Genomic DNA, 26,577 nt, shown 5'->3' with positions numbered 1-26,577 from the left:
ATGCTCCAGCATGAGTGCATCAACATGTCTCTAGCCTTAGGATGAATTTTACTTTCACAAAAATTATTTATTTAACTAGATTTGCATGCTCACAAAATCACTAATAATTCAAATTCACTTATTTCAAAGTGATGCAAATTTTTTGGGTGTTACAGTCCTCTTTTTCTATATATATAATAATTGCAGCCTGACACATAGCATGTAAGTTGTTTCATGGTGGGTCTCTGATATTAACCTTTAACCAGATTTTTTGGGTTAATAAATTAATGAACGTGATGGGTACGGCCGTTCATTAATTAACCTAGTGCCATTCACCAAAAAAATAATTAATCAAGTGAACGTAGTTGGTGGGCCCCCAAGTGATAGTTTTAACGTCAAGATTTTCTACGTAAGGTTAGTATATCTAGCTTTTGTTAATAGATTAACCAGCAATAAACGTGATGGTAATTTCTCCCGAATAATAAGATTTTGGGCTATTATTTAATCTATAATGGCAGAGGTGGGTAATTTCTTAGTAAAAAAAATAGATCCAATGGTTATAAATGGTTAGTCTTTTGATTTGTTTGTTGCACCTTTTTTATTAATGTGAGAACTTTTAGTATTAATATTTTTCTTAACGCGTGAGAATTAACGTTGAGCGTTCATTGGGGCCTCTAATTAGTAATAGGAACTTTTAGTATTTAACTTTTTTCTTAATGGTGAGAATTAACATGGAGCGTTCGTTATGACCTCTAATTAGTAATTATAAGATTTATATGATGTATTTATGTAGTATATAATACTAATCTAGAATATAGCCGCTTGATTTTTGTCCACGAGTTTGTCTATTCACCTATAATCTCCTACGAACAGGTTTGAGATGGATTATAGGATTTCAGTAATCCATTGGTTGAATTATTATAATCTGACATAATAATCTAAAGTATTTAGAACACCTAGAGATTTTTTTTAATATATAGTTACTATATAATCAGAGGGTGAAACAACCAGACGCCTAATCAAATGATAGTCCCACATAAGGATGAAAACGGACGGAATCGAACGGAGAACTCCTCAACCGTTTTCTATTTTTACATTTGAATACGAAAACGAAAACGAAAGCGGACAAACCGAACACGAAAACGAACACGAACTTACGGAATATCGAGAATTTCGAAAACGAAACAATTCGAGCGGAATTATATCGAACATGGTCGGTATACGAAAACTCAATACGGAATACCGACCCGTAGACCAAGTGCATGACTAAGTGCATACATGATCAAGTTCAAGTGCATATAATAATTAACAAGTGCATATTATAGAAACATGAACTCGAACTGAGTCAGAATAATTTTATTAATCTTTTTAGAATAGATGTAGTATTTTATTTTAAAGATTTATTCAGATTTTTCTTTTGAGTAACAAAGATTTATTCGGCTGATGCAAAAACTATCAAATGATTGACTTTACAGGTGGGGGTTAAACCGATGAGCTTGATGGGCTATGGCCCAGGTGGGCTTTCGTGTAGATGCTGCCGGTTTCCTGACATTTAGCACCATCTCATGAGGTGAAGAGAGACGAGGCTGAGCGCCGTCTATAAGAGAGGGCAGCTGGCCACCAGTAGAAAGAACACAGCTGCGTGGTGAACAACCTATAATTGGGTTGTATGACCTGTGCAGTTGGCCAAATTCGGTTTAAACCGAATTTTCAATTCGGAATATTTCAAATTAAAAGTAGAAAAGTAGAAAACGGTCGGAAAAATGTCTAAACCGTTTTCTACTTTTACATTTGAAATACGAAACATCTGAAATGTGAAAGCGAAAACGGTAAAGTCGGACAAGAAAATGCGGATTCGATCGGATTAAATATAAAAAAACGATGCGGTTCGGTTCGGGATATTTCCGTTCCGTTTTCATCCTTAGTCCCACACCCTACCTCCGGAGATATTTCAGTCACACTTTTTCTTTATCAGTTTCACTTTCAGCCGTATATGATTGATGTTCAGTGAAAGGCACATCTTGGTTCCCCTCCTGTCTCTCTCGTCTATTCACAGCTTGCCATTTCACCCGATTTCCCATTGGGTTGGGCCTCTGCGATCGAGTCTGCCCCTGATCCCCCAGCCTGTGGCGACGGCCATCTCAATAAGAAAAAGAACTCAGATACGGCGACTGGACTGTGGTTTCCATCGATTGAAGCTAGCGACGGTGGCTCAGATCCGGCGAAGAGCTGCCGTGCCGTACGCATCGCCGGGGACACCGGTGAGTTCACCGAGCTCGCTCTTTCGCTCGCCGCCGTTCTTTGTCTCAAGATCAAGGACGTCGTCGCCGACATTTTGGTTTCTCTAGAACACAAGCGCACGCACACGAGCACACAAATATATACACAACCATTTTATACCTGTGCTCTAACAGGGACGGATTCATGGAGGTTGTGACGGGGGTACTGACGGGGCTTGTCTTCAAGCTCGGTAAACTGCTGGTGGGCGAGTACAATCTGCAGAAGGGGGTGAAGGGGGAGATCATGTTCCTCCAACCTGAGCTCCAGAGCATGCAGAGCGCCCTCAAGGAAATCTCAAAATCTCCATCAGACCAGCTTGACCATCAGGATAAGATCTGGGCCAGTGAGGTGCGCGAGCTGTCCTACGACATAGAGGACAGCATCGACACATTCATGGTGCGCTGCGAGGGCGGTCAGCTCGCAGCGCCGAGCGGCATGAGAGGGTTCATTGATAGGAGCCTTGATCTGCTGACAAGATTCCGTGTTCGCCGTCAGGTTGCAATGGACATTAGAGGCATCAAGAGGCGTGTCATAGAGGTGCGCGAGCGGCGGGAGGTGTACAAGATTGACGGTGTTGGAGCTAGGCCTGATGCTGTTGATCCTCGGTTGTTGGCTCATTACACAAAGGTGACAGAGCTCGTTGGCATCGATGACGCTAGAGATGAGCTAATCAAGGTTCTGACTGATGGGAGCGAAGCGTCCAAGCAGCATGGCAGGGTAATTTCCATTGTTGGGTGTGGAGGCCTGGGAAAGACAACTCTTGCTAATGTTGTGTACCTGAAGATTAGAGCACAATTCGATTGCTGGGCTTTTGTTTCCGTGTCTCAAACTCCTGACATGAGGAGATTATTCAGGGGTATACTCTCTGAACTTGGCAAGGACATCAACGAAGAAACACTGGATGTGAAGCACTTCATTGATGCAATCAGGAAATTCCTTCAGGCAAAGAGGTATACGAATGAATAACACAATAAATCAATAAGGCTAGCCGACAATTTTATATGTATATGAATGTTGTTTTCCAGTGTTAATTTACACCATATGTTTCACCATATTTTACCATAGCAGTAATCATTGCACGCACAAAGATTAAGTTGGTACTTAGTCCAAAAAAAACGAATCTGAATTTGCTTATGAATACCTTTGTTATGTGTACAGGTACTGCATTGTTATCGATGACATATGGGATATCTCAGTTTGGAATATGGTTAAATGTGCTTTGCCTGATAACATGGGTGGACATGTAATTATCACAACTACCCGTAATTTCAAGGTAGCTCAAGAAATTGGTGGTGCTTACAACATGAAACCCCTCTGTCATGAAAGCTCCAGAAAAATATTTTATAGAAGAATATTTGGCAATGAAGAAAAATACAAATGTCCTGATGATGAGCACCTAACAGAAGTATCTGATAGAATATTGAAGAAATGTGCCGGTGTGCCTTTAGCTATCATTACGATAGCTAGTTTGTTGGCTAATAAAGCAAGAGACAAAATGGAGTGGCTCGAGGTGTACAACTCTATTGGTACCGGACTCGAGGATAGTACAGATGTAGAGAATATGAGAAAGATTTTGGCATATAGCTACTATGATCTGAAATACCATCTGCGGATTTGCCTACTATATTTAAGTATGTTTCGAGAAGATTATGCAATTACAAAAAATCATTTGATATGGATGTGGATAGCTGAAGGTTTTGTACAATGTGAACAAGGGAAGAGCTTATTTGAACTTGGCGAGTGTTACTTCAATGAGCTCATAAACACAAGTATGATCCAGCCTGTGTATGACAGGCATGAGGCCATGATAGAACATTGCCGTGTACATGATATGGTTCTTGAAGTTATCCATTCCCTGTCAAGTGAAGAAAATTTTGTCACCATATTGAACAATGAGCACAGCACATCTCCATGGAAAATGTTTCGAAGGTTGTCTCTTCAGAACAGCATGGTACACCATGATAGCACATTCCCTAGTATGAGCATGCTACAAGTGAGGTCAGTTATTACCTTTTCATCTGCTTTTGATCTACCGGCCCTTGCAAGCTTCAGGGTTTTGCGTGTACTAAATTTAAAAGGTAGTTATCTCCCACAAGGTTGTGATCTTAAGCATCTTGGAAATTTATTTCACTTGAGGTATTTGGGACTTGAAAGGACATATAGTAATGAGCTCCCAGATGAAATAGGAAACCTGCATTATCTACAAACATTGGACATAAAGGGAAGTAATATTGGTAGCCTGCCATCAACTGTTGTTCAGCTAAGACATTTGATGTGTCTTTGTGTCGACCAAAATACAAGAGTGCCAAATGGGATTGGGAGCCTAACAACACTTGAAGAGCTCTCAACGTTATACCTCTGCGACGAATCCACGGATATCACAGAAGAGCTGTGCCATCTAACTGAACTGAGGGAGCTAGAAATTTTCTTCTGGAACAACACCTTGGAGAAATCTTTGGTGGCGTGCCTATGCAAGTTGAGAAAAATCCAGAGTCTAGTTATCTGGGCCTCTGGTGGTGAATACAATTTTGATGCATGGGTTGCTCCTCGACATGTCCGTAGATTGCAGCTACAATGCTGCTGGTTCTCAAGGCTGCCAGATTGGATGACTCCTTCCCTTCTGTGCCTCTCCTCCCTGTGGATCAACGTGAGGGAGCTGCACCAGGAGGACCTAGAAATTCTTGGGAGGTTGCCAGCACTCCATCATCTGTATCTGATGTTGGACCATGAGAAACTCAAAATCCCTCAGAGATTCGTCATTGGTGCTTGTTTGTTCCCATGCCTGGTAGATTGCAGGCTGATGGGATTTATGGGAGCTGTGTTCTTCCATCAAGGAGCTATGATGAGGCTCAAAAACCTTGCCTTCACGTTGTATGCAAGGGATGTGAGAGAAATTGCGAGCAGCGATGGTAGTTGTTTCGACTTGGGCTTAGGCAACCTGCTGTCACTGAAGAATGTCATGGTTTACTTCCGATCCGGAGGCGCCGGCGAGATGGAAGTGGAGGAGGCCAAGGCTGCACTGGCCCATGTGCTTGAGATTCATCCCAACCATCTCGACTATTACATATGGGGTTGAAGGTTAGCGTGCCACTGAGATGCATCCCACCCAAACCGGGCAGCCCTTGCAACTAACGACAGGAAAAGAACCTCGATCAGTTTCTCTCCTTTCTCTGTATTGCAATCTTTTCCCTGTTTTCCTCCACAAAAGAACCTCAGTATCTGTCGCAGGTTCAGAATAGTGATGGCCAATGGAAACAGGTAAACAACAGGCCGAACCCCAACCCTCCCCCCCCCCCCCCCCCCCCCCCCCCCCCCCCCCCCCCCCCCCCCCCCCTCTTCTCGTAGCAATGATGTTATGGTTTACTCATTGCCCATAGAAATGTCACAGATCAGGATATACGAGGAGAGAAAAATGTACCGCTGTGATTGAAATTCTGGGATTTTTATTCAGATTGTAGCATTAAAAGAGAATTGGTGATATCTCACTTGTACCACCTAGTTTTGGCAAGACCTCTTCTTCAAGAGATGGTTATGAATTATCGCATACCTTCAATTATTGGTGATTAGCAGATACAACTTTTTTTTATTCAAAATTGAGCTCCCAGCGACGTTTTTTTTTTTTTTTTTTGAAAATCACCTCCCAGATACCTGCAATATTTTTATTAGCATTTCAACCTCTAACCAGAATATGTTAAGTTTTGTGGTAACATTGGATCACAGTGAAACTTGCAGATATTTAAGGCTTGCATGTATAACAACAATGATATGGAGACAAAGGATCAGTATACCTTTTGGCAACTGCTTCCTTTAGTTAGGATCTTCTTTTGGAACTGTTAATCTTAGGATAGTAACCCTCAGAAATTTTCAGAGGCCCAGGTATAGTGCAAGGACTGACAAGTCAAGGTATGGGCCCTGGTCGGCTTCTAACTATCGTGGGTCGTCCTGAGTACAGAAAGTGAGCAGCAACACAACTTGTATCGTGGACCTAAGCCATCTGATTATATTCTTTGAAAGACAAAATGCACTATTCATGGTCGAAGAAAATTCAAACTAATCTCCAAAACGTCAGAACCGTTACAGAGTACAAACTCGAATATACAGCCTTATGTACACTGGCAATTCAAACAGCACCTCCAAATCAATTGCTTAGGTCCTCTTCCTTCATGTTTGCGCTTTTCGCAGAAGCCGGGAGTGGGATCATAATTCTTGTATCTACTCGATGTAAAGATTGTGATTTAATAAAATCCTTCCTTTATCAAAAAAAAAACTAGACACTTAACATATTGACACACATTGTAGTGATCTCAATTCTAAACCAGAGCAGGGAGTTCTTCCGAAGGGGAGAAAAAACAGGGCAGGGAGTAAACAAGCTCACTCAAGAACAACGATCAAATCCACCTTATCAACCACTTTACCAGGTTTTTCGACGAACATGTCTTCAGTTATATCTTAGGCTATGAGGCTCTCATCCACTCTGGTGCTCTCGACGTAGAACTGGGATGCGCCATAATTGCATTGCTCTGGTGCCATCTCCAGTGCTTGCAGTGTTATGGTGACACTACACTTGGATCGTGGTGGAACAATATTTTTGCTTGGCTGTGTGCGGTACAGAAGTGAGCTCGAGGTTGTAATTCTGAAGGCAAAGTAATCATCTGTATCATTAATCAGCTCAATTGTGCGAGTTATCGCCTTATTATGCTCATAGGGGAAATGCAGCTCCAGTGGCTCAATCTCAATCATGTCCTTCAACAATGGATGTTTCTGGGAGAAAATTTAGACATGGATTAACATGACCATGTACTAAATTGCTTACGGAGGACGATGTAGCAAACACCCTTACCTGATCAAATATAGATATGTTGGTATTATTATCTAATTCGTTGAGCTCATGGATTATGGAGCATATGGGAGGTCTTCTATTTCGTTCTCTGTGCAAGCACTTCAGTGCCAATTCGAGGCATTTATGCACTTGATGGTACCACAATGGTGTATGCTTCCCTGATTTATTCCACCTATGTTTCCATTTTCTAAGTACCTGTCATTTCAGAAACAAGGTTAGAATAATTCATGGACAAAAGTTCATGCAGATTTTTTATGTGTCCTCTAGCTTCAAATATAGAAATAAACTCCCTCAGTCCTGAAGTATAATGAATTTTCAGTTTGCCTAAGTCAAACCATTCTAAGTTGACCAAATTTGTAGAGAAGAATATTAATATCTAACTCAAAAAGATAAACTGTAAAAATATATTTCATGATGTACTGATGAAAATCATTTGATGCCATAAATATTAATGTTCTTTTCTATAAACTTGATCAAACTTATGACGGTTTGACATAGGATAACTGAAAATCAGGACCGAGAGAGTATACACAAATGACCTGGAAATATCAAATCAATACTAATAACTCCTTAGATTAAAAAAAAAACTAATAACTCCTTGGAGTTAAGGCGGAATCTCTCGGTTTCAAAGTGAGTTCATCTGTTTCACATGTAAAATTCCAACAAGTTTCTGTGAATTTCATTCATTCCAAAGTGGGGCCCTAAACTTGGACCAAACATTTCATGCATCGAAGTAACCTTTCCCTACCTTTTTGCCTTAATCTATATCTCTTATAAAGTTAATCCCCACTATAAGTCTATCTCAACATGCAAGTCATCCACATCATTCTCCACTAACTTTATCCACATCATCTAAATCAACAAGTTCCTGGTGATGTGAAATATATTCACATACCTATGAACTCTGAGTGCACGCATAACCATTTAGGAAGAAAAATGTTTGAACGATTATAAGAGAAATGATTGGTTAGCAACAATCTTATTACTATTAATTAGAGGCCCCCAACACAGTCTCCCAGATTACCAACATCTGCTATCATAAAAAAAACTTGAATAAGAAAAGGCACACCTATATATCCTTGTAACTTAATTACTAACTTCTTCCTGTATTAATAATAATAAATGAAAAACTCAAAGTAAATATATACTCTGTTTTGTGTAATATGACATTAAAAATGTAAGTTGTTACCTTTGATGAATTTATACATTTGATAGAAACATTATATTGTAAACATGGTGCGGGTTGAAATATTTATGTCATTGTAGTGATATGCATATAGACTATAACCAAGTCTTCATGCTTAGTAACTAGTATAATTTTAACAAAATAAAAAATGAGAGTTAATAAAAAGTACAATAAGCATTGGAGCTCCAACTTAACATGTGGATAATAAAAATTTTGGCAACTAAAAAGATTGAAAGTTGCAATAAAAAATCTACATTCATATGCCATGACACATGGGCTCTGACAACTGCCGACATAATTTAATATAAGTTTCAACTAAACACATGTTGAAGACATAAGAAAAGAGAAACAACATAAATATAAAATGGTGAAACATATATAATAATTCATAAATTTCTTACAAATAGAAGAGAGAAGAGACATAGAGTATCCGATGGTATTGTGTTAACAAATTAGTAGAGATAGAAAGAGTGCAAGAAGATAAAGGAAATTTAATTAGTTTGAGGTATCAAACTTGTAAGACCCCCAGGTGTTACGCACCTGTTAAGTAGGGGTTCAAACTTAATGAATGTGTTAACCAGCTTTTTCATGTGTTTGGTGATATAAAAGTCGCATAAAAAGATAACGTACGCGTTTGTTTGAATAACTTTTGTGAATAAAATCAATATGTGTGATGCTAACCAACCTTGCTTTTGTTCTTAAACACCTCTAAATGATCTTTTTGAACAAAAGTTGTTTAGGGTTTGTTTTGGAAAAATATGAAGAAAATTATTAAAAATGCTCCAAAAGCCTAATTTGTTTTAATTGCTTAATAGCCTTTTGAGAACTAAATAAATAATTATTTTATAAAAACTGTAAAACATGTTGGTGTGAAAAGCTTAGTTTAAGTTATGAACTTTGTGGTAGGGTGTTTATTTGTGCCTAGTTTGCGTGTTTCATAGATTAATTAGCGCTCTAAGCCCGGTTTGTTCACCGACGCTGCTAGTTTGATGCTCCACGTTCTCCGCTGTTTGCTATGCAACTAGTGTTGGGGAAAAAAATAAAAGTTGGGGTTTGAACATAGAGCAAGAGCTCTGCAAAGTTTGGTGTGTGTTGGTTACAGGTTGGACCTTCAGAATAGCAGTCAAACAGGGGAAGTTTGAGCACGTTTATCTCCTACTAATCCTTCATGCTAATGACCTTGGTCCCGTAATAAGTGTGGAAGTTTAGCCGGAGGTTAAGATCTTTTGTTACCGTAGCCGGCTTTGAATCTGGACGGAATATGCTGAAACAGTGAGGTCAAGGGGAGCAAATGGCACTGCCCATGCCCACGCCCTGCTCTGTGCGCGCACAGGGGCGCCATGCCGCCCTGTCCTACCGCGCGTTTAGGGGGGGGGGGGGGGGGGGGGGGGGGGGGGGGGCGCCGCGCTGCTGTCCTCGCGCCCTGCTTGCTCTCCCTCGCTCTACTCTTGCCGGCGTAAGGCTCGCCATGGCCACCTGAGCCCTGCTGCCGTCGCCGGCCGTTCCCGCCTCTACGGTCCGCCTCCGCCCCGACCAAGCGCACCCTAGCGTTCGCCACAACCTCCCCGTTCCCATCGGCTCGCTCTCCTCCGGGCCAAGCCACGCCAAGGACCCCGCCCGTCGCGGCTACTGCTGTCTGCCACCGCGGCGGATGATGCCGCCTCCGCGGCTGTGCTCCTGCGGGCCGCGGCCAGGCGTGTAGCGGCCTCCTGCACGTGTGGCCAGGTCCGCCGTCGCCCCTAAGCCTGGGCAAAATACCCGATACCCATTACCCGTACCCGAATTATCCGAACCCGGACCCGAATTACCCGAACCCGAGGTACCCGATCCCAAATTCGGATAGCGATTTTGATTACCCGAAATTAGTTTGGGTAATTCGGGTAATATCCACCGGTACCCAAACTACCCGAACTACCCAAAGATTTGTTTTTGTCTTTGTATTTATCATGTGTTGTTAGCTGAACCATTTAACTTATCACTTTATTAGAATATAATTCTCTCTATTTGAATGAGTGACTGTAATATATTATTCTCTACAAATTGCTATTGAAATTCTATACAAATTGCTGCTGAAATTATGTATAGATCGCTACTGAAATTTAGTGTAGTTTGTTGTTCTCTGTAAATTTGGGTATATCGGGTAATACCCGAACCCGAACCCGAATTATCGGGTACCCGAATTTGCGGGTAGTGTTTTTTCGGGGGTAATATCAGGTAGCAATTTTCATTACCCGAATTTTGAATTACCCGAATTACCCGACCCGAAAAAATCGGGTAACCCGAATGCCCAGGCTTAGTCGCCCCCACGCACCACCGTCGTCCTCACCCGGCTCACCCCTTGCCGAAACGACGGGCGCCGGTGCTTGTGGCCCCGTCCTTGTGGGCCACGGCTGAGCAGGTCGCGCCCCCCTACAGCCGCGTCCAGGGCCACCGCCTCTCTCGCGCACCCCGCCGGCCTGCTGGACGCTGCCGCCAAGCCCGACGCAGCCCTCCTCCGCTCGGTGAAGACGGGGAAGAAGAAGAGAAGGAATAGAAGTTTTCCGCTCGTCACTCAAATGAAATGAATAGTGCTACATAGTGTTTTCCTTTTTCCCTTTTTAATAAATCGGCTGAAACTTTAGAAAATAATAGTAATTCGTAGAAAAATACTAAAATGGCAAACCCAGTTTTGTTGAGCTCCACATAAGTAGATCTATGCAGTAGATACATAATAATATGACATGTTTAAGTAGAAAAGTTTGGATATAGATGGTTGCCTATGCTTTTTAGTGCTAAATTCATATATGTAGTTATGCGAATCCAATTGTAGTGGAATTTTTATGGTACACTAGTATTGATGTGTGTTCTATGGTAAAAGTTTCATATACAGATGATACGTAGTTTCTGAGTTATTGATTTATCTTGTAATAGCCTTGTTTAATAATTTTAAAGTAGTTAAAAATGCATAAAAATGGAAAAGTTGTGTCTTCTATGTTTTATAACTGTTATTATGTCCTATGAACTTGTAGCACCCGGTTTTAAGAACAAAATCAGATATACACCTTATGTGAGTCTAGGAAGTCAAATCTCACATATAGCTACAAATAAGGGTAATATCAATAGACAATGCTCAATATATAACATACTTAGTCTAAAGAATATAACCTTAGATAGCAAACAGTGGAAAAGACAACTCCGGTCTTCAGGCGAAGACTCCAAATCCACAGGGACAACTGACTAGTTGATCACAAGCATAATTCCTCCAAACAATAGCAATCTGGTACCCATCCGGGTTTTTTATCCAAATATGTGAAAAATAAAGCAAGCGTAAATACATGTCGTACTCAACAAATATAACATGGGGTTCATGAGGCTCAAAAGGCTAACACTGGTTTAACTACGATTAGCTTTTAATTGTAACAATTTTAGCAATTGAGTAGCAACAAGTTTATCCATAAGCCCATATAAACACATGATCAAGTAAACATGAATAATGAATAGCATAAACAATAATCATTAGTGAGCATCTTTATCATCGGTATTATTAGTGTTCATCATCTATTCCGTAAATGTTCCAAGGCCGCTCGTGACCGTGAGCACGGCTGATATACCAGTTTTACACTCTGCAGAGGTTATACACTTTCACTGTCAATCGTAATTTACCCTTTTGCCCGAGGCGGCCAACCTCTTGACCCACTACCAAGGAAGGTCGGCAGGGTTCACTATGAAGCCTTTCAAAGGTTCGTCTAACAAGTTAGGGTCATTAGATTCACTCGGCAAATAGATATAGGAACCCCTTGTCGAATGGCACAATTCAATCGCGACTATACACATAAGAGTAGAGGCTGTCCTATACCCGATTCGGCAAGCCATTCTTATGCTAATAAATTTAATCTCTAACAAGCTAGAAAAGGTCCTTATACTGAGCTAAATCCAGAGCCATATAGCCCTCACAGTTGTACTGTAAGTCCCGGATGATCACTTACAGATAAGTCCTTAGGGAGATGAATCTAGAGCACCATAAAACAGCCCAATGCTCTAGCCCCCTGATTCCATGTTATTAAAAAGAATCTTTTAATGTTTATTGCATATTCCATTAGTCAAGTTACAAAATCATTGCTTTAGTTGAGCAGTAGCAAAGCTACCCAATGCATACCCCATAGGAGTCCCTAACTGTCTCATTGAAATCATACCTTTTTACCCACCTTTGTGTGCATGTTAATTAACCTTTGGAATGCCAAAGTGAAATTTTCATGAAACACTTGTGGAAGGAAGAGTGATGTTTTAAGGGTGTAAGTTTACACACATTGAAGACTTCTATCACTCACAGTTGAGTTCTGATATACCAAAACCTGTAATCTTTGGAACCATGCGATCATCTAGTAGTATATTGGATGGTTTGAGATCCATGTGAGTAATATGCTTTTCCTTGTGAAGATAACATAAGCCCTGACATATTCCCTTAATTATCTGAAAACGTGTATCCCAATGAAGTCCCCTTAATTCATCTGCAAAAGTAATATAAAAAGAGTATGATGGAGTGCGTTATCTTCCAATATTTGCTTTATGCTGGGTGCCTGTTTAGTTCCCAAAATTTTGCAAAATTTTTCAAGATTCCCCGTCACATTGAATTTTTGGACGCATGCATGAAGCATTAAATATAAATAAAAAATAAAACTAATTACACAGTTTAGACAAAATTCACGAGACGAATCTTTTAAGTCTAATTAGACTATGATTGGACACTAATTACCAAATAACAACGAAAGTGCTACAGTACCATTTCGCCAAAAATTTCACCAACTAAACAAGGCCTCGCTAAATTGCATGTATACCAAATGATGGGACATTTCTATTTTTTTTCAGTTCACTTCGATCGAATTGAAATAAAATGAACAAAACAATAGTACAAAAATGAAAAAAATACACATGCGTAGGTATTGCTAAGTTTTTTTATTGTACCAGAAATATGCTTCTTTAGGCTGCCATTGCTTAGATACTCAAAACAGAGCAACCTTTCTCTTATCTCCGTGTTGGTAGCTTTCCCATGTATTGATGCCTCTTCTTTTGCTTCATAAGAACAGTTGCCTAGAAATCGTACTATGTTTTGGTGCTGAGCCGTCATTGTGATTTTAACCTCCCCATGAAACATCCTATCATTAATTTTGAGGCTCCCAGAAAGCCTTACTACAGCAACAACCTGCAGGATGCCCTGTTTAACTTGACTTATTAGCATGACCATGAGCCTTAGCCCTTAGAATAAAGTTCAGCTTTGTTGTGACGAAACATGAAAGAGAATCAATGGAAGTTAATATTACCTTGAAAAATTCTCCAAATTCAATATTACCCATCTTTCGTTCAACAGAAAAAAAATTAGTCATGAACTGTAGAAGTGAATATGATAGATTGTTGGGCTTCTGCCTTCCCTCAAGTATATGCTCCAGGGCATTAAGATCTTCATATATACCAACCAATCTAAGTAAACAACATACTTTAAAATTAGAGGAACTTGTCTTTTCAATCTGGGACTGAACTCAAGTGTAAATACTAGATTGTTTGATGTGGCTACCATGTGCCGAGCCTGGGTGCACGGCGGAGCGCACAGCAGCTGTAACACATCAAAAAAATAGGTGAATGGCTTGGAAGAGGGCCAAGGCCCAACCATCTCACCCCCTCCATGGCCCAGGTCGTCCTTCCCTTCTATCCTCTGCTGAGAGTGTCCCTCTCCCTCCGTTTTGTCCTGCCCGACCTCCCTCTTCCCCGGCACGCCTCCTTCCTCTTCCCTGCGCCCCTCCCTCTCTATACACTCCTTCCAATCAGCAAGAACAAGGGAAAACAGGAAAATGGATTGAGGAGGAGGAGATGATCGAGTAGAGCTGAATCTTGGGGTAGATTGACTTTTCCCCCCTCCCGTTTCTTGCTGCCCTAGCTTGGGGACGGCCAAGGTGAGATGATGCTACCCTTGTATCTTCTAATTGAGGTGTTTTAGATGGTCATTGGTCTTCGAATCTTGTGGATTTGTGGGAGGAATCACCCATGTACTTCAATCTTGGATTCTACCGCCTGACAGTTTGAGCACTGTAGCTGTTTCTGTAGTTTCCATGACCTAAATGTACTTTTCTCCAAAAGTGTATAATACGAAAGTCTTAGAGGACTTTCAGATCTATTAGCTCGTGAAATTTCATGATTTTAGCATGAGCAGTTTGGGAGTTATGATTTTTCTAATTTAGCTGTCATGTTCGGACATAGTTCTGGACAGAACTGGATCAACAAGGTTTTGGAGAACCTTAGAGGCATGATGGGGCTTTATAAGTCATAAGATATTTTTAGTACATTTCATTAGCTTTCCATATTAGTAAATATCATGGCTTTTAGATAATAGAAACTCTAGATATAGATTTTCAAAGTTAGATGTACTGTTTTGTCTGCAGGATTTTCAGTTAAGCTTTGCTCATGCATTAGGCCACCCTATTGACCCTATCTGCAAATGGGAATAATACGAAAGTTGTAGATTATGAAATGATATGCTAGCTGGTGAAATTTTATAATTTGTGGACTTATGATTTTGGAGATGTCAAAATGTAAAGCTCTCTGTCTCAATTCTTGAGCCGATTCTGAAGCCTGTTTTCAAATGCAGATTAGGCTATCTTTTAAGCATGATAAAAATATAATGTCTGCATGAAAGTTGTAGGCCTTGTTGTGTAGATTCCGAAAGTGTATTTGTTTGCTATCATATCCTTTATGGATTGGTTGATACAAAAAGGTGAAGCAGTACTGCTGTAATGGTTTTAGTGCTTTGCTCACTGTATTGCATCGATGTCGGGTTGGGGCGTTGGAGCACTTTACCTACTGTGTACATTTGTTTAAATGAGTTCTCTCTCTGATATTATACTCCTTAAGCAGGTGGTAGTGCTTCAGATCGCGCGTAGAGCGATCATCTCTTCATTGGAGGCAAGTAAACATAGCGGTGGTTTGCTACAAGCTTTAACTTGTTATTTATACTGCCTCCACCTTAAAATGCAGAACCAATCCAACATAATATCACATCTCAACCATGTTATGAAATTGTCACATGCTCTATGCTCTCCATTTGAATATATATGTTCCTACACATATGGTTTGATGACGATCATGTTGATTCAATGGAATATAGCTCTATTGCCTGCATGGAGAGACGTTCATGGTGTTATGCTTACGGTTTGATACTGAATATGACTTGTTGTCTACATGGAGAGATGCTCGTGGTGTTATTGTTGTGATTATTTATCTTTCTGTGGCATTTGCATTGCATCTCATTCATTCATTGGCATATGGAGTTATGTCGCTGCTTGCGAGCTGCAACCGTACTGGTACAACATCGTTTATTGGGCATAACGATGCGGCTTCATACTTTGTTGGGTATGAAGGCAGGAGACATGGCATTTGCATTGCATATGCACTATAATTTTGGCCTATGGCATGATGGTCTTGGACTAAGGCTTTGGATGAGTTCGTGAGAAGCTATGCTTCTCCAAGGTTTGTTGGTTATTAATCTTTACCATGGATGGAGTTGTATCAATTGTTGGACACATCTCATTGCTTATTGTTGGCTTACATATAAATGAGGTTTAAATCGATGCTTATTGAACTTGTAGTCTAAATAGCTTGTTAAAGCAGTTTACTTGCTGAGATTTTTATATCTCACCCCCATTTCTATATTTCCATGTACTCAAGTGGCTTTTGCTTGAAGGGTGGAAAAGTAGGAGCACCTTGCACATTAATGCCATATAATCCAATGTAAAAATATGTATGGATTGTAGTAATAACATGATTAGGAGTGGAGCTTATACTTATGGTTCTTGTTGGGTTATTTCCTGTAGGCTGTTGTTTATGCTTATCTGCTCATTAGGATGGTATATCTTGTTGGTTGAGCTTATTTATATCTCTCTATATGTGGTTGCTTCCGCGTTGCTATTGTTTAAGGGGGGATGTTGCCAAAATTATTGTTGATCACTCTAGTTTCCAACTCTTGTGGTGGCATCTTAGGTAGGGAGGTTTTGGGGTGTTACAATGTATGCTTAGGTTCTCCAGGAAATTAGGAGGGAGGGAAGGGAGGAAACTGGAATAAATGATTACCTCCCCCCAACAAACAGACACCTCTTTTTCCATGACACTATGATAATTTGGAGAAAAATAAAAAAATAAAGGCTGCGCCTGTGGGGATTTACTTATAATTTACTACCTGGAATGTTCATTGATAGTTCGTTCAGGCAGCGCACAGAATCTTTGCACCACCTATGATTCAGAATATAATCAACTAACTTTCAGTATAAAATTAGGATACAAGAAATACAATCGAAATAAACATACTCAGTAACTTCTGAAGAGCACGCACGCATGCTGTTAGGTCTAACATCGAACCGGCAGTTATCCTTATCCTATTACTTCTGGTTCTGTCAATGAACCGGCAGTGATATCCTACTATCAATACAGGATGAAGAACCAGCAATGATATGCGAGCACCTCACTGTCGTTTGCCCTCTGTCAGACCCAATTCTGGTAGAGATGCTGGTTTTTGACCCGGCAGTGATCCTCTCCTAGAGTAGTGATATACAAGAATCACACACAAGACGTAGCATATTACTTTTCAACAAACATGTGTATAGATCTATTTGCTATGTGTTCTTGTTCCTACATCCCCTAGCATAGGCGAGGTTCATGTGTATTCCCAGATCATTGTACATTATCTAATCATTGACACTTAGGTATTTAAGTTTTCAGTTTCCTCTATGAAGGTTTTAGGTGGATACACAGATACACCAGTTGAGGCCTTGTTTGGATGTGCATGTATTCATCTACAATCCACATGTGTTGAAGTGGATCTGAGGTGGAATTGAACTCAATTCCATTCCATTCCACTCCAACATATGTGGATTGAGGTGGATACACATGCATCCAAAAAGGCCTTGAGTGGATTATGCACAGGATAGATCCTACATGTAAATTCTGACATAAAAAGATACGTCACTGCATATTTTACTTGAATGAATATACCTGGTACAATGAAGACATTGGGTCATTTCTTGGCTCAGTATTAATAGACGGAGGAATCATTTGAATCATAGTTTCTGTCTCATCTAGCATAAGTATTATGTTATGTATAGTAGGTCTGCTATGTGGGTCAGTGGTCACAACAACTCCGTGCTATTTCAATGCATTTCTTCAGTAGTTTGCAGTCTTCATCTAATGATTCATGCCACTGCAAAGTTCAAACATATAGTAAGGATGACAGCATCTGTATGTTGTAAAAGAGAAAGTATACTCAATATATGCCACTACAGATATTCGATAGGACCTTCAAGAATCTCCACAACTGGATTAGTAAATAAATGTTCAAAAGGTAATATATACCATTTAAAGGTGTCCATAAGATGTGCAGCGAAACTGTACTGACTCGGATCTGACCAAATATACAAGAGACTGAACGCTACGGTATAGAAATGTATGTGTAAATTTGTGATAAGACATATTTCCATTATTTGACTTTGATTGACACATCCCTTGACACCCATTGCCTATATGAACGAATAGCTGCCTGGTGTTCATTCTTGAAGAGCCGCATCCGCTTGTGCCAGGTTATGGCTGCACTTCAGGTGAAAACAGTAGGCATTGCCATTCAGGTTTTTCAACTCACTAAGACACTAACGCTAAAGTAAACAATGAACTACAACTTAACGATCTTTGTCAATCTAATATGGCCGCCTTGTTACCTTCTCTGGACACTCCCATGTTGAGCCACATTCTCCATTACACAGATTTGCTGTCCCCAACCTACCTAGCATCACCCTTCCCCTTCTCGAACTCTCTGCCACCATGTGTTGTCCTGGACAGCTGAAAATTAAACTCGTGTTGCATAAAACCAGGCACACCGCCAAGGTGACTGCTCGTGGCATGGTGGAGGCTATGCTTCTATGTCTATGCAATCAACCATTGTAAAGCTAATGTACACGCTTTTCTGCTGCCACCATAGACCACTGACCCTGGAATCCAACTATGGTTGTTTTACTCTAGCTTTTTTTTTTTTTCCTTTTTTCTGTTGTGATCGAGTCGTTGCAAACTTGAGATTCAGCTGAAAGAAATTTTGAGAAACATTACCATTTATCAGCCAAAATATTTATGTGAGTTCAAACTTCAGAGTTTTATCTTGTTTAGGAAACAAGGAACTAATCCATTTTCTTAAAAAAAAAGAAAACATAGAACGGAACGGAACGTCCGTGACCGGAAGGTCCTGGGTTCGAGTCGCGGTCTCCTCGCATTACACAGGCGAGGGTAAGGCTTGCCACTGACACCCTTCCCCAGACCCCGTACAGAGCGGGAGCTCTCTGCACTGGGTACGTCCTTTAGAACGGAACGGAACGTCAAACTCCTGTTTGGCTTAACTTATAACCAATTACTTTTGCACAGTTAAGATTGACCGCAACCCGCTACCATTCCTCCGCCAACAGAAAATACACAATAAAACCTATAAGAAGCTTTTCACTACTCTTGTATAGGATATTCTTTATAGTGATATAGTAACGAAATTCCAAGTTTGATGTAAAAAATGTGCTAGGAAGGTAAGCAATGTAAGTATCCTTACATTTTCAGTAGGAGTCTTCATCACTCTGAGTAAGTATTTTTATCATGATAATGCCCAAACTGAATATATCGGTCTTGCAAGATATTTGTTGATTAGTCTATTAGTTCTGGTGCCATATAACCCCTGCAGCAAGGATTATAGCATAAAGCAGTTTTTCACAAATTAGGTACCAAGGAAAAGATTGTGGTGCCCAGAGGACGAGCTTACGGTGTTCCACCAACATTTGTAGTGAATATTGTGGACTGTTTTCCATCAATGCACCTTGACAGACCAAAATCGGTAATTTTTGGCTCCATCTTAGCACCCAGAAGCACATTTGCAGGTTTGAGATCCAAATGATAAATGTGTTCTTGATGAAGATAACCCAAACCCTGACAAATCCCCTTAATTATTTGATAACACATATTCCATTCATATCCATGAGTTTTTTCTGTAGAAGTAAAGAACAGCACAAAAGTAATGAATTTGTTGGTTGAATATTGACAAAATAGAAGGTTTCACTGTGATGAAGCTTTCAAAATCATAAGACTTAAACAATAATCACTACAAGTAAATTTAGTTAGTTTATACACACCTTTTATTGTATTAGTAAAAAAAATTTGAGATCCAAATTGGAATCCCATGTAGGTTAGATGGTTTGAGCACTTGCTCGAATATTTTGAGAAATGATTTGAAAGGAATGGAAATTGATATGATAAGACATTGAATTAGCTACATCTTTTTTTCACAATCATGCTCATGCATGAAATTGGCTACATCTAACATGCTAGGTGAATGGATTGCTGATGCGGTGAGGTAAATAGAGTATACTCCATCCATCCCAAAGTGTGCAATTCTCACTTTTTGATGAGCCAAACAATTATAGGTTCGAATAAATTTATACAGAAAACACTAACATTTGTGATACTCATTAGATTAACCATAGAATATATTTTCATAGCAAATCTATTTACACTAAATGTTGATATTATTTTCTATAAACCTAGTCAAACTTAAGAAAATTTGACTTTGTTCAAATCTAGAATTGCATTCGTTTTGGGATGGAGGGAGTACATGGAGATGAATAGAGTAGCAAATTTATACCTTTTAGGTAATGCTGAAGATTCCCATTTGGTGCATACTCAAAGCAGAGGAACTTTTTATGTGCCTCATCGACAATCATGGCTTCTCCTTTTATTTCCATAACTTCTCCTAGTGTATATGCACAATAGCCCAAAAGCCTTACAATATTTTTGTGTTTTACCTTCCTTAAACAATTAAATTCGTCCAAAAATAGCTTGTTAGAAAAATCGTTCCATGTGGAAAGCTTTTTCACAGCAACCATCCCATTTTGCAGACTTCCCTGTTTAACATTCCCGGCCTCCAAGCATTACATATTTGCTCTGTTCAGACAATTATATGGAAGATTACTGTTGGGGAGGCAAATAGGAAGTACCAGCATACCAAGGTAAACTACTCCAGACCCACCAGTACCAATCTCTTGAGAAATTTTTTTTTTATCAGTTCTATTAGTGTATATGATATTTTGACGGGTTTTGCGCTTGCATCACTAAGTATGCGCTCCAGGTCTTCAACTTTGTTTGCTTGATCACTAATTTCTGTAAGACACAATATACAGTTGAATAAGACTGGCCACAATTTTTTTCCTTTTCCAGGCAAAAAGCATATTTGTTGAAGAATGTATGACTTTTCAGATAAATAAATCATAATCTTGAAGAAGAAAATTTGGTAATAATTAGTAAATAGAACCATGCTTGCATGATGTTGCTCTAAGTATCTTCTCATTGTGTAGCAGATGATCTAAAAGAAAATATATATGGCCTTTTACTTGTTTGCATCCAAAAAAAAGTATGAATGACCTTGCTTTCTTACTTATCTTTCATATGGAAGATGTATGATCTAGATTATTGTGACTTGTTCTCATTTATAGTACTATGTTGTAGGTTGTTCCACGTATCTAAGGTGCATTCTTACTAATTGATCAGAGTCCATTGGTAGAGAGATTATGTGATCATACCTTTAAAGTTTGATTGAGATGTCACCTCATGTGTCCTTTGGTTTGGCACAAACAATGTTGTACTGCGCTTAAGCATTCGTCCTGTCATAATGCAATGGACAGTGGCTTGTCCCTGGTACTCTAAAACAGAAGATAATGTGGTGATATTGGTCTGTGTTCGAGAAAAAAAAATGTGATGATATGGATCACCTTTGCTTTTTCTTTGGGGTTCTTATTTTGATAGGGATAGTCAATGGAAGTGTATCCTCTAAAAAATTGCGTTAAAAAAAGTGCATCCTCTAAAAATTTAAATAGAGTTCACTTGATGTGGCCTATCTAAATAGGTCAGTAGATGTCAGTGAACAAACTTATGGAAGTTCAACCAGTCAAATATTTAAAACAGAAGTATTTCCAAATACATGGAGCCTATTATGGAAAGGGGGTAATGTGCCAAATAGATATGTACTTGTTAAAATGTCTAGAATAATTGTATTCACTGCAGCATACGAAAGGAGCACCCTTCTCTGTAAGTCTCATCATCGGCTTTGCAATACTAGAGAAATCCTGCACAAAACGCCGATAATAGCCAGCAAGATCAAGAAAACTGCGAATCTCAGTCACTATAGTAGGTCTCTGCCAATTAACAACACTAGCAACATTCTTAGAATCAACTGAAATGTCATGCCGATTAATAACATGACCGAGAACTTATCAAATGGGCAGTGAAGAAAATAGACCGAATTCGAAGAAATTTCCTCTGGAAAGGTTCAGAGGATGCACTGAGGAGGCCATTGCCTAGTCAATTGGAGGAGAACCTGCCGCTCAAAAGTCTTAGGAGGCCATGGAATCAAGGATCTGCAAAAATTCAATAGAGCATTGCAGCTTAAAGTGGTTGTGGCTGAAAGTGGTGGGATCCTGACAAGCCTTAGACGGGTTCGAAATCCACACAACCCCAGCGGAAACAGAGATATTTAGGACATGTATCTCAGTCTCTGTAGGCGATGGACTGCGTGCAAATTTTTGGCATGATAGATGGATGGATGGAACTGCACCAAAGCAAATTGCACCTCTATGTTTCAAATTGGCTAGCTAGACGGAAAATTTTAACAGTGGCCCTAAGCATTGGCAGGGAATCTACGGATGCGGGGTCTGCGACATGTGTCCACTGATCGAGGGTTAAGGCAGTATGTGTCACTTTGGCAAGCTTTGCAGCAAGTTCAATTAGATGACCGGCCAGATCAGATCAATTGGCGATTCACAGCAGATGGAAACTACACTGTCAAATCAGCCTACAATGTTCAGATCATTGGCTCATTCCCTGATCATGATTGGGAGAAAGTATGGAAGGCAAAGGTTGAACCAAAGTGTATATCTTTCTGCTGGTTGCTGCTCCAAAGAAAGATTTTGACTTCCAACAAGATCATACGGCAAGGCGGCCAAGTAGACCCTATCTGCAAGCTATGCACAGCAGAAATTGAATCGCCGAAGCACCTGGTGGCTGATTATTCATTTTCACGCACGGTCTGGTCATTACTAACCCAGAAGTTTAACCTTCCAATGACAAATCAAACCACAACGAGCACAAAGATCAAGAAATGGTGGTCTGCAATGATTGGAACAGACACATCAACGACAGCTACAAACCGAGCCCAAGTGTTCAGTCACGCTGTTTGGAACCTGTGGAAAGAGCGCTGCAGGAGAGTCTTCGATAACAAAACACAAATGCCAATACAGGTAGCAAGCTTAATTCAACAAGACATTCTGCTATATGCCATGGCGCATGACCCAGAACATGTAAATAGCTAGTCTGCAACAGAGCCAAAGTTTCAGACTGGATCTGTAGTGCAGTTTTCTCTTTTTAGCTTATTCAGTTTTCATTTCTCTGTTAGCTGGGAACTTTTAACCAGCATGTAAACCTGTTGTACATGTTCCTTTTCACCTCTACTGATAACATCTCGAAAGTTGAAACACTACTTCGACGGATATCGTGTGGTGGTCATGACTGAGTACCCTCTGCGAGACATCATTAGCAACAAGGATGCGAACGGGCGCATCGTCAAATGGGCAATGGAGCTATGCCCCTTTTCCTTGGAGTTTGCAAGCCGCACTACAATCAAGTCTCAGGCACTCGTCGATTTCATCGTCGAGTGGACAGACTTAAGCACGCCTGCCTCTCCCGGATCCGACGAGTATTGGACGATGTACTTCAACGGCTCTCTCAACATTGACGGTGCGGGAGCAGGAGTCCTTTTCGTGTCACCATCCAAGGAGCAGCTCCGGTACGTCCTCAGGATTTATTTCCCAGCATCTAATAATGCCGCCGAGTACGAAGCATGCCTACATGGTTTGCGCATTGCGGTTGAGCTTGGCGTTAAACGTCTCTACGTCTACGGAGACTCTGCTCTGGTCATCAACTAACTCAACAAGGACTGGGACACAACCAGCGAAAAGATGGATGCATACTGCAAATTGATCAGAAAGCTGGAAGGCAGGTTCTATGGCATCGAGTACATACACGTGGTCCGGGACAAGAATCAAGCAGCGGATGCACTGTCAAAGTTAGGATCATCCCGAGCAAAAATCCCACATGGCGTATTCGTCCAAGACCTGCTCACGCCTTCCATCGAAGAGGAAGATTCCACGGCAGACAAGCCTCCAGACCAGCAATTGGTGGCTACGGTTCCGGCGTCAAGCACCGCCGAGCCCCCTCCGACCACTAATGAGCCCGACTGGAGAATACCTTTCATCAAGTACCTAACAGATGGCAGTGGTTACATTGATCGGACAGAAAACGAGCGCCTGATGCGTCGCAGTAAGCAGTACCTGCTCGTCGATGGCAAGCTATGGCACAAGAACGCAAAGGAGGAAATCTTGATGAAGTGTATAACCCAGGAGGACGACGAACATCTCCTAGACCAAATCTACTCTGGCTCCTGCGGCAACCACGCGGCCTCAAGAACGCTAGTCGGTAAGGCTTTCCGAGCAGGGTTCTATTGGCCGTCAGCAGTAGCCGACGCATAGAAGCTAGTCCGCCACTGTGAGGGATGTCAGTTCTTCGCCAAGAGAATCCACGTACCAGCACATGAGATCCAGACAATACCAGCCTCCTAGCCCTTCGCATGCTGGGGACTGGATATGATCAGGCCCTTCAAACCGGCTCCAAGGAAATTTACATGCGTCTTTGTGCTGATCGACAAATTTTCTAAGTGAATAGAATACATGCCTTTGGTACAGGCATCCTCAGAAAAGGCTGTCACGTTCCTCGACCAGGTCATCCACCGTTTCGGCATACCCAGCAGCATCATCACTGATCTGGGTACTCAGTTCATCGGGAACGCTTTTTGGGACTTCTGCGATGAAAGGAGCATAGTAGTAAAATACGTCTCGGTGGCACACCCTAGAGCTAATGGACAAGTCGAGCGGCCAAATGGCATGATCTTGGACGCATTGAAGAAGAGGATGTATAGAGAAAATGACAAAGCTCCTAGAAGATGGCTCAAAGAGTTACCAGCCGTGGTCTGGGGCCTCAGAACTCAGCCCAGTTGTAACACCGGCGTCTCGCCATACTTTATGGTTTACGACGCTGAGGCAGCCCTCCCTGTAGATATAGCTTTCAGATCAGCACGGGTAGAGAACTTCGACGAAGGCAAGGTCAATGAAGTACGGGAGCTAGAAGTGAATAGCGCAGAAGAGAAGTGGCTCGATTCTTGTGTACGTACGGCCAAATACCTTGCTATTTTGCACAGGTACTACAACAAGAACGTTAAAGAGCGGTTCTTTGTGGTCGGGGACCTGGTCCTGAAGTGGAAGACGAACCAGGCTGGTGTCCATAAACTCGCAACCCCATGGGAAGGGCCCTTCATGATCAAGGAAGTCACACGACCAACGTCTTACAGGTTAGCTCACCTAGACGGTACAGACGTACCAAACTCATGGCACATCGACAAGCTTAGACGTTTCTATGCTTAACTATTGAGATATGTACTCCTCTTGTACTTTTGATTTACTTCAATAAAGCTATTATGATCCCTCCGACCATTCTAATGTGTCACTTCGAATTTTATGGTTATTCTAACTTAGCCAGTAAAGGCCGACCACCACTCCTTCTATGGTTTTCGGAGCAGGCCCTGTCTCTGGTTCCTCCCAACACGTGTATGGGATCCGCTCTCTACGTTACGGGTGATCGGCAGGTCCCCCTTGGTTTGACTTGTTCGTGTCTACGTGTGCACAGGTCACGCACGTCACACTCCGACCACATGGCAAACTAGGGCCGCACAAACTTTTCGGGATGATGTGTCGAGCAAAATGGTACAACTAAACAGAACATTAACATGTTCTCACTTAGTTACACCAACATGAATCTCAAGCTTAAAATACGTTTTATACAAAGCAAACAAGCTTATGATGATATACAGTTACGTTATTACAAGCTTGCCTGAAGAGGCCAAAGTTTACAATAACACAACTATGTCCTCCTTCTACAGCTCTAAGCCTATTACATTGGCTGGTCGGGGGGCGCGGCACCTACTGCTCACTGCTTCCGATATCCTACTCAAGTCTCAGGGACTCTTGTGCTGGTCGAGCTGAAGGGGATGGCCCCGCCGATGCCTAGCTGGTCGAGACAGCAGGCTTCGTCGGTTGGCTTGCAACTGATAGCGTTTCCAGCTGACTTGTCGATGGCGTACCCTGTACAGGTGCTGTCCCGCCTCCACACAGGTTAATATCGCCAATTATCTTTGACGACAGGTCCAGCTGGGCCATTCGAAGCTCCTCAGCCTTGTCTGGGTCTACCTCCTTCGGGTATCCAGCCTCCAGGTGCTTGAGATCGATCAGGGGGTAGTGGGCACGCACCATGCTTAGCACATGGGCACCCGTGTACTCACCCGCCTCCTTCACAAACTCTTGGAACCATCCCCATGCCTTTCTACATCTCTCGACCAGTCCGAGCTGGGGCGTCCTTGGCTCTTCCTCTGTGAGCGCCGGATCGATAAGGTCGAGGATAGGCAAAATGCCAGTTGCCACTTCCTGGCACCGGTTCTTCCATGTGTCCCGATCCTCGGTGGTCTCTAGGCATCATGCCTTCCAGCCGTCACGATCTTTTATCACGGCTTCTAGATGTTTCTTGGCATTGACTTTTAAAACTGTAAATCGTACAAGACATCAAAATGTAACGGCACGACAAGATAAGGCGGGCAACAGAATGAGAAAGGTGGTCTAAAATACTTACTTTTCAGTTCCTCCTTCATCTTGGTTGTGCGGTCCTAGAGTTGAGACTGGTTGCGCGCCAGTTTCTCGTTGTCCTCCTTCAGGCGACCACACTCGGCGGTCACACGGCTATTCTCCTCTTGGAGGCGGGTTACTTCGGCTTCTAAGCCTGCACTACAGCTGTTACTACCAACAATGCAACAATATGTGTCATGCACTTGCTATGATAAAATGAAAACTTACTTGTTTTTTCTTGCTCTTTGTTACTGAGCTGGCCGACCAGGTTCTGGTTTTGTGCCTCTTGCTCCGTCCTCTCCTGGTCGGCGGCTTCAAGTTGGCGGTGCAAGCGTTCCACCTCGGCCGCCAGTTCTCTATTGTTGGCCGTGATTCCCTCAATCTGGTCGAAGCACCTCTTTCGGTACTTTGCGGTCTTCATCAAGTCCTGCATATAAACAAGCAAAGTCAGACAGTTCGACTACATAGCAGGATCAAGT

The 26,577-nt window shown here is 41.4% G+C and overlaps 1 protein-coding gene and 2 long non-coding RNA genes across 3 annotated transcripts; 2 read left to right on the top strand and 1 right to left on the bottom strand.

Annotated features, from left to right (window-relative positions):
* Positions 1-2,054: 2,054 nt before the first annotated feature.
* LOC136485498 (disease resistance protein RGA5-like) lies at positions 2,055-5,529 on the top strand. Its single transcript, XM_066482365.1, has 3 exons — positions 2,055-2,240; positions 2,394-3,209; positions 3,418-5,529. The coding sequence occupies exons 2-3, from the start codon at positions 2,404-2,406 to the stop codon at positions 5,333-5,335; spliced, it is 2,724 nt and encodes a 907-aa protein (XP_066338462.1). The 5' UTR covers positions 2,055-2,240; positions 2,394-2,403; the 3' UTR covers positions 5,336-5,529.
* Positions 5,530-13,967: 8,438 nt separating this feature from the next.
* Positions 13,968-20,341, top strand: LOC136487055 (uncharacterized). Its single transcript, XR_010767124.1, has 3 exons — positions 13,968-14,209; positions 15,168-15,215; positions 20,219-20,341. It is a non-coding gene; the product is annotated as an uncharacterized lncRNA (long non-coding RNA).
* Positions 18,440-20,210, bottom strand: LOC136487056 (uncharacterized). The gene is made up of 2 exons (XR_010767125.1): positions 19,090-20,210; positions 18,440-19,005 (listed from the first exon to the last, which is right to left on the bottom strand). It is a non-coding gene; the product is annotated as an uncharacterized lncRNA (long non-coding RNA).
* Positions 20,342-26,577: the final 6,236 nt, after the last annotated feature.

This window comes from Miscanthus floridulus, chromosome 10 (assembly GCF_019320115.1).
Source record: "Miscanthus floridulus cultivar M001 chromosome 10, ASM1932011v1, whole genome shotgun sequence".
Lineage (NCBI taxonomy): Eukaryota > Viridiplantae > Streptophyta > Magnoliopsida > Poales > Poaceae > Miscanthus > Miscanthus floridulus.
The sequence above is the reverse complement of the archived record's forward strand: the minus strand, read 5'-3'. Positions and strand labels throughout refer to the sequence as shown.

What these genes read in the sequence shown, in the direction of transcription:
- LOC136485498 (XM_066482365.1), top strand. Translation starts at nt 2,404, where the DNA reads ATGGAGGTTGTGACGGGGGTACTGACGGGGCTTGTCTTCAAGCTCGGT. An exon ending in AAATTCCTTCAGGCAAAGAG is followed by an intron (nt 3,210 to 3,417) that starts GTATACGAATGA and finishes TTATGTGTACAG; the next exon opens with GTACTGCATTGTTATCGATG.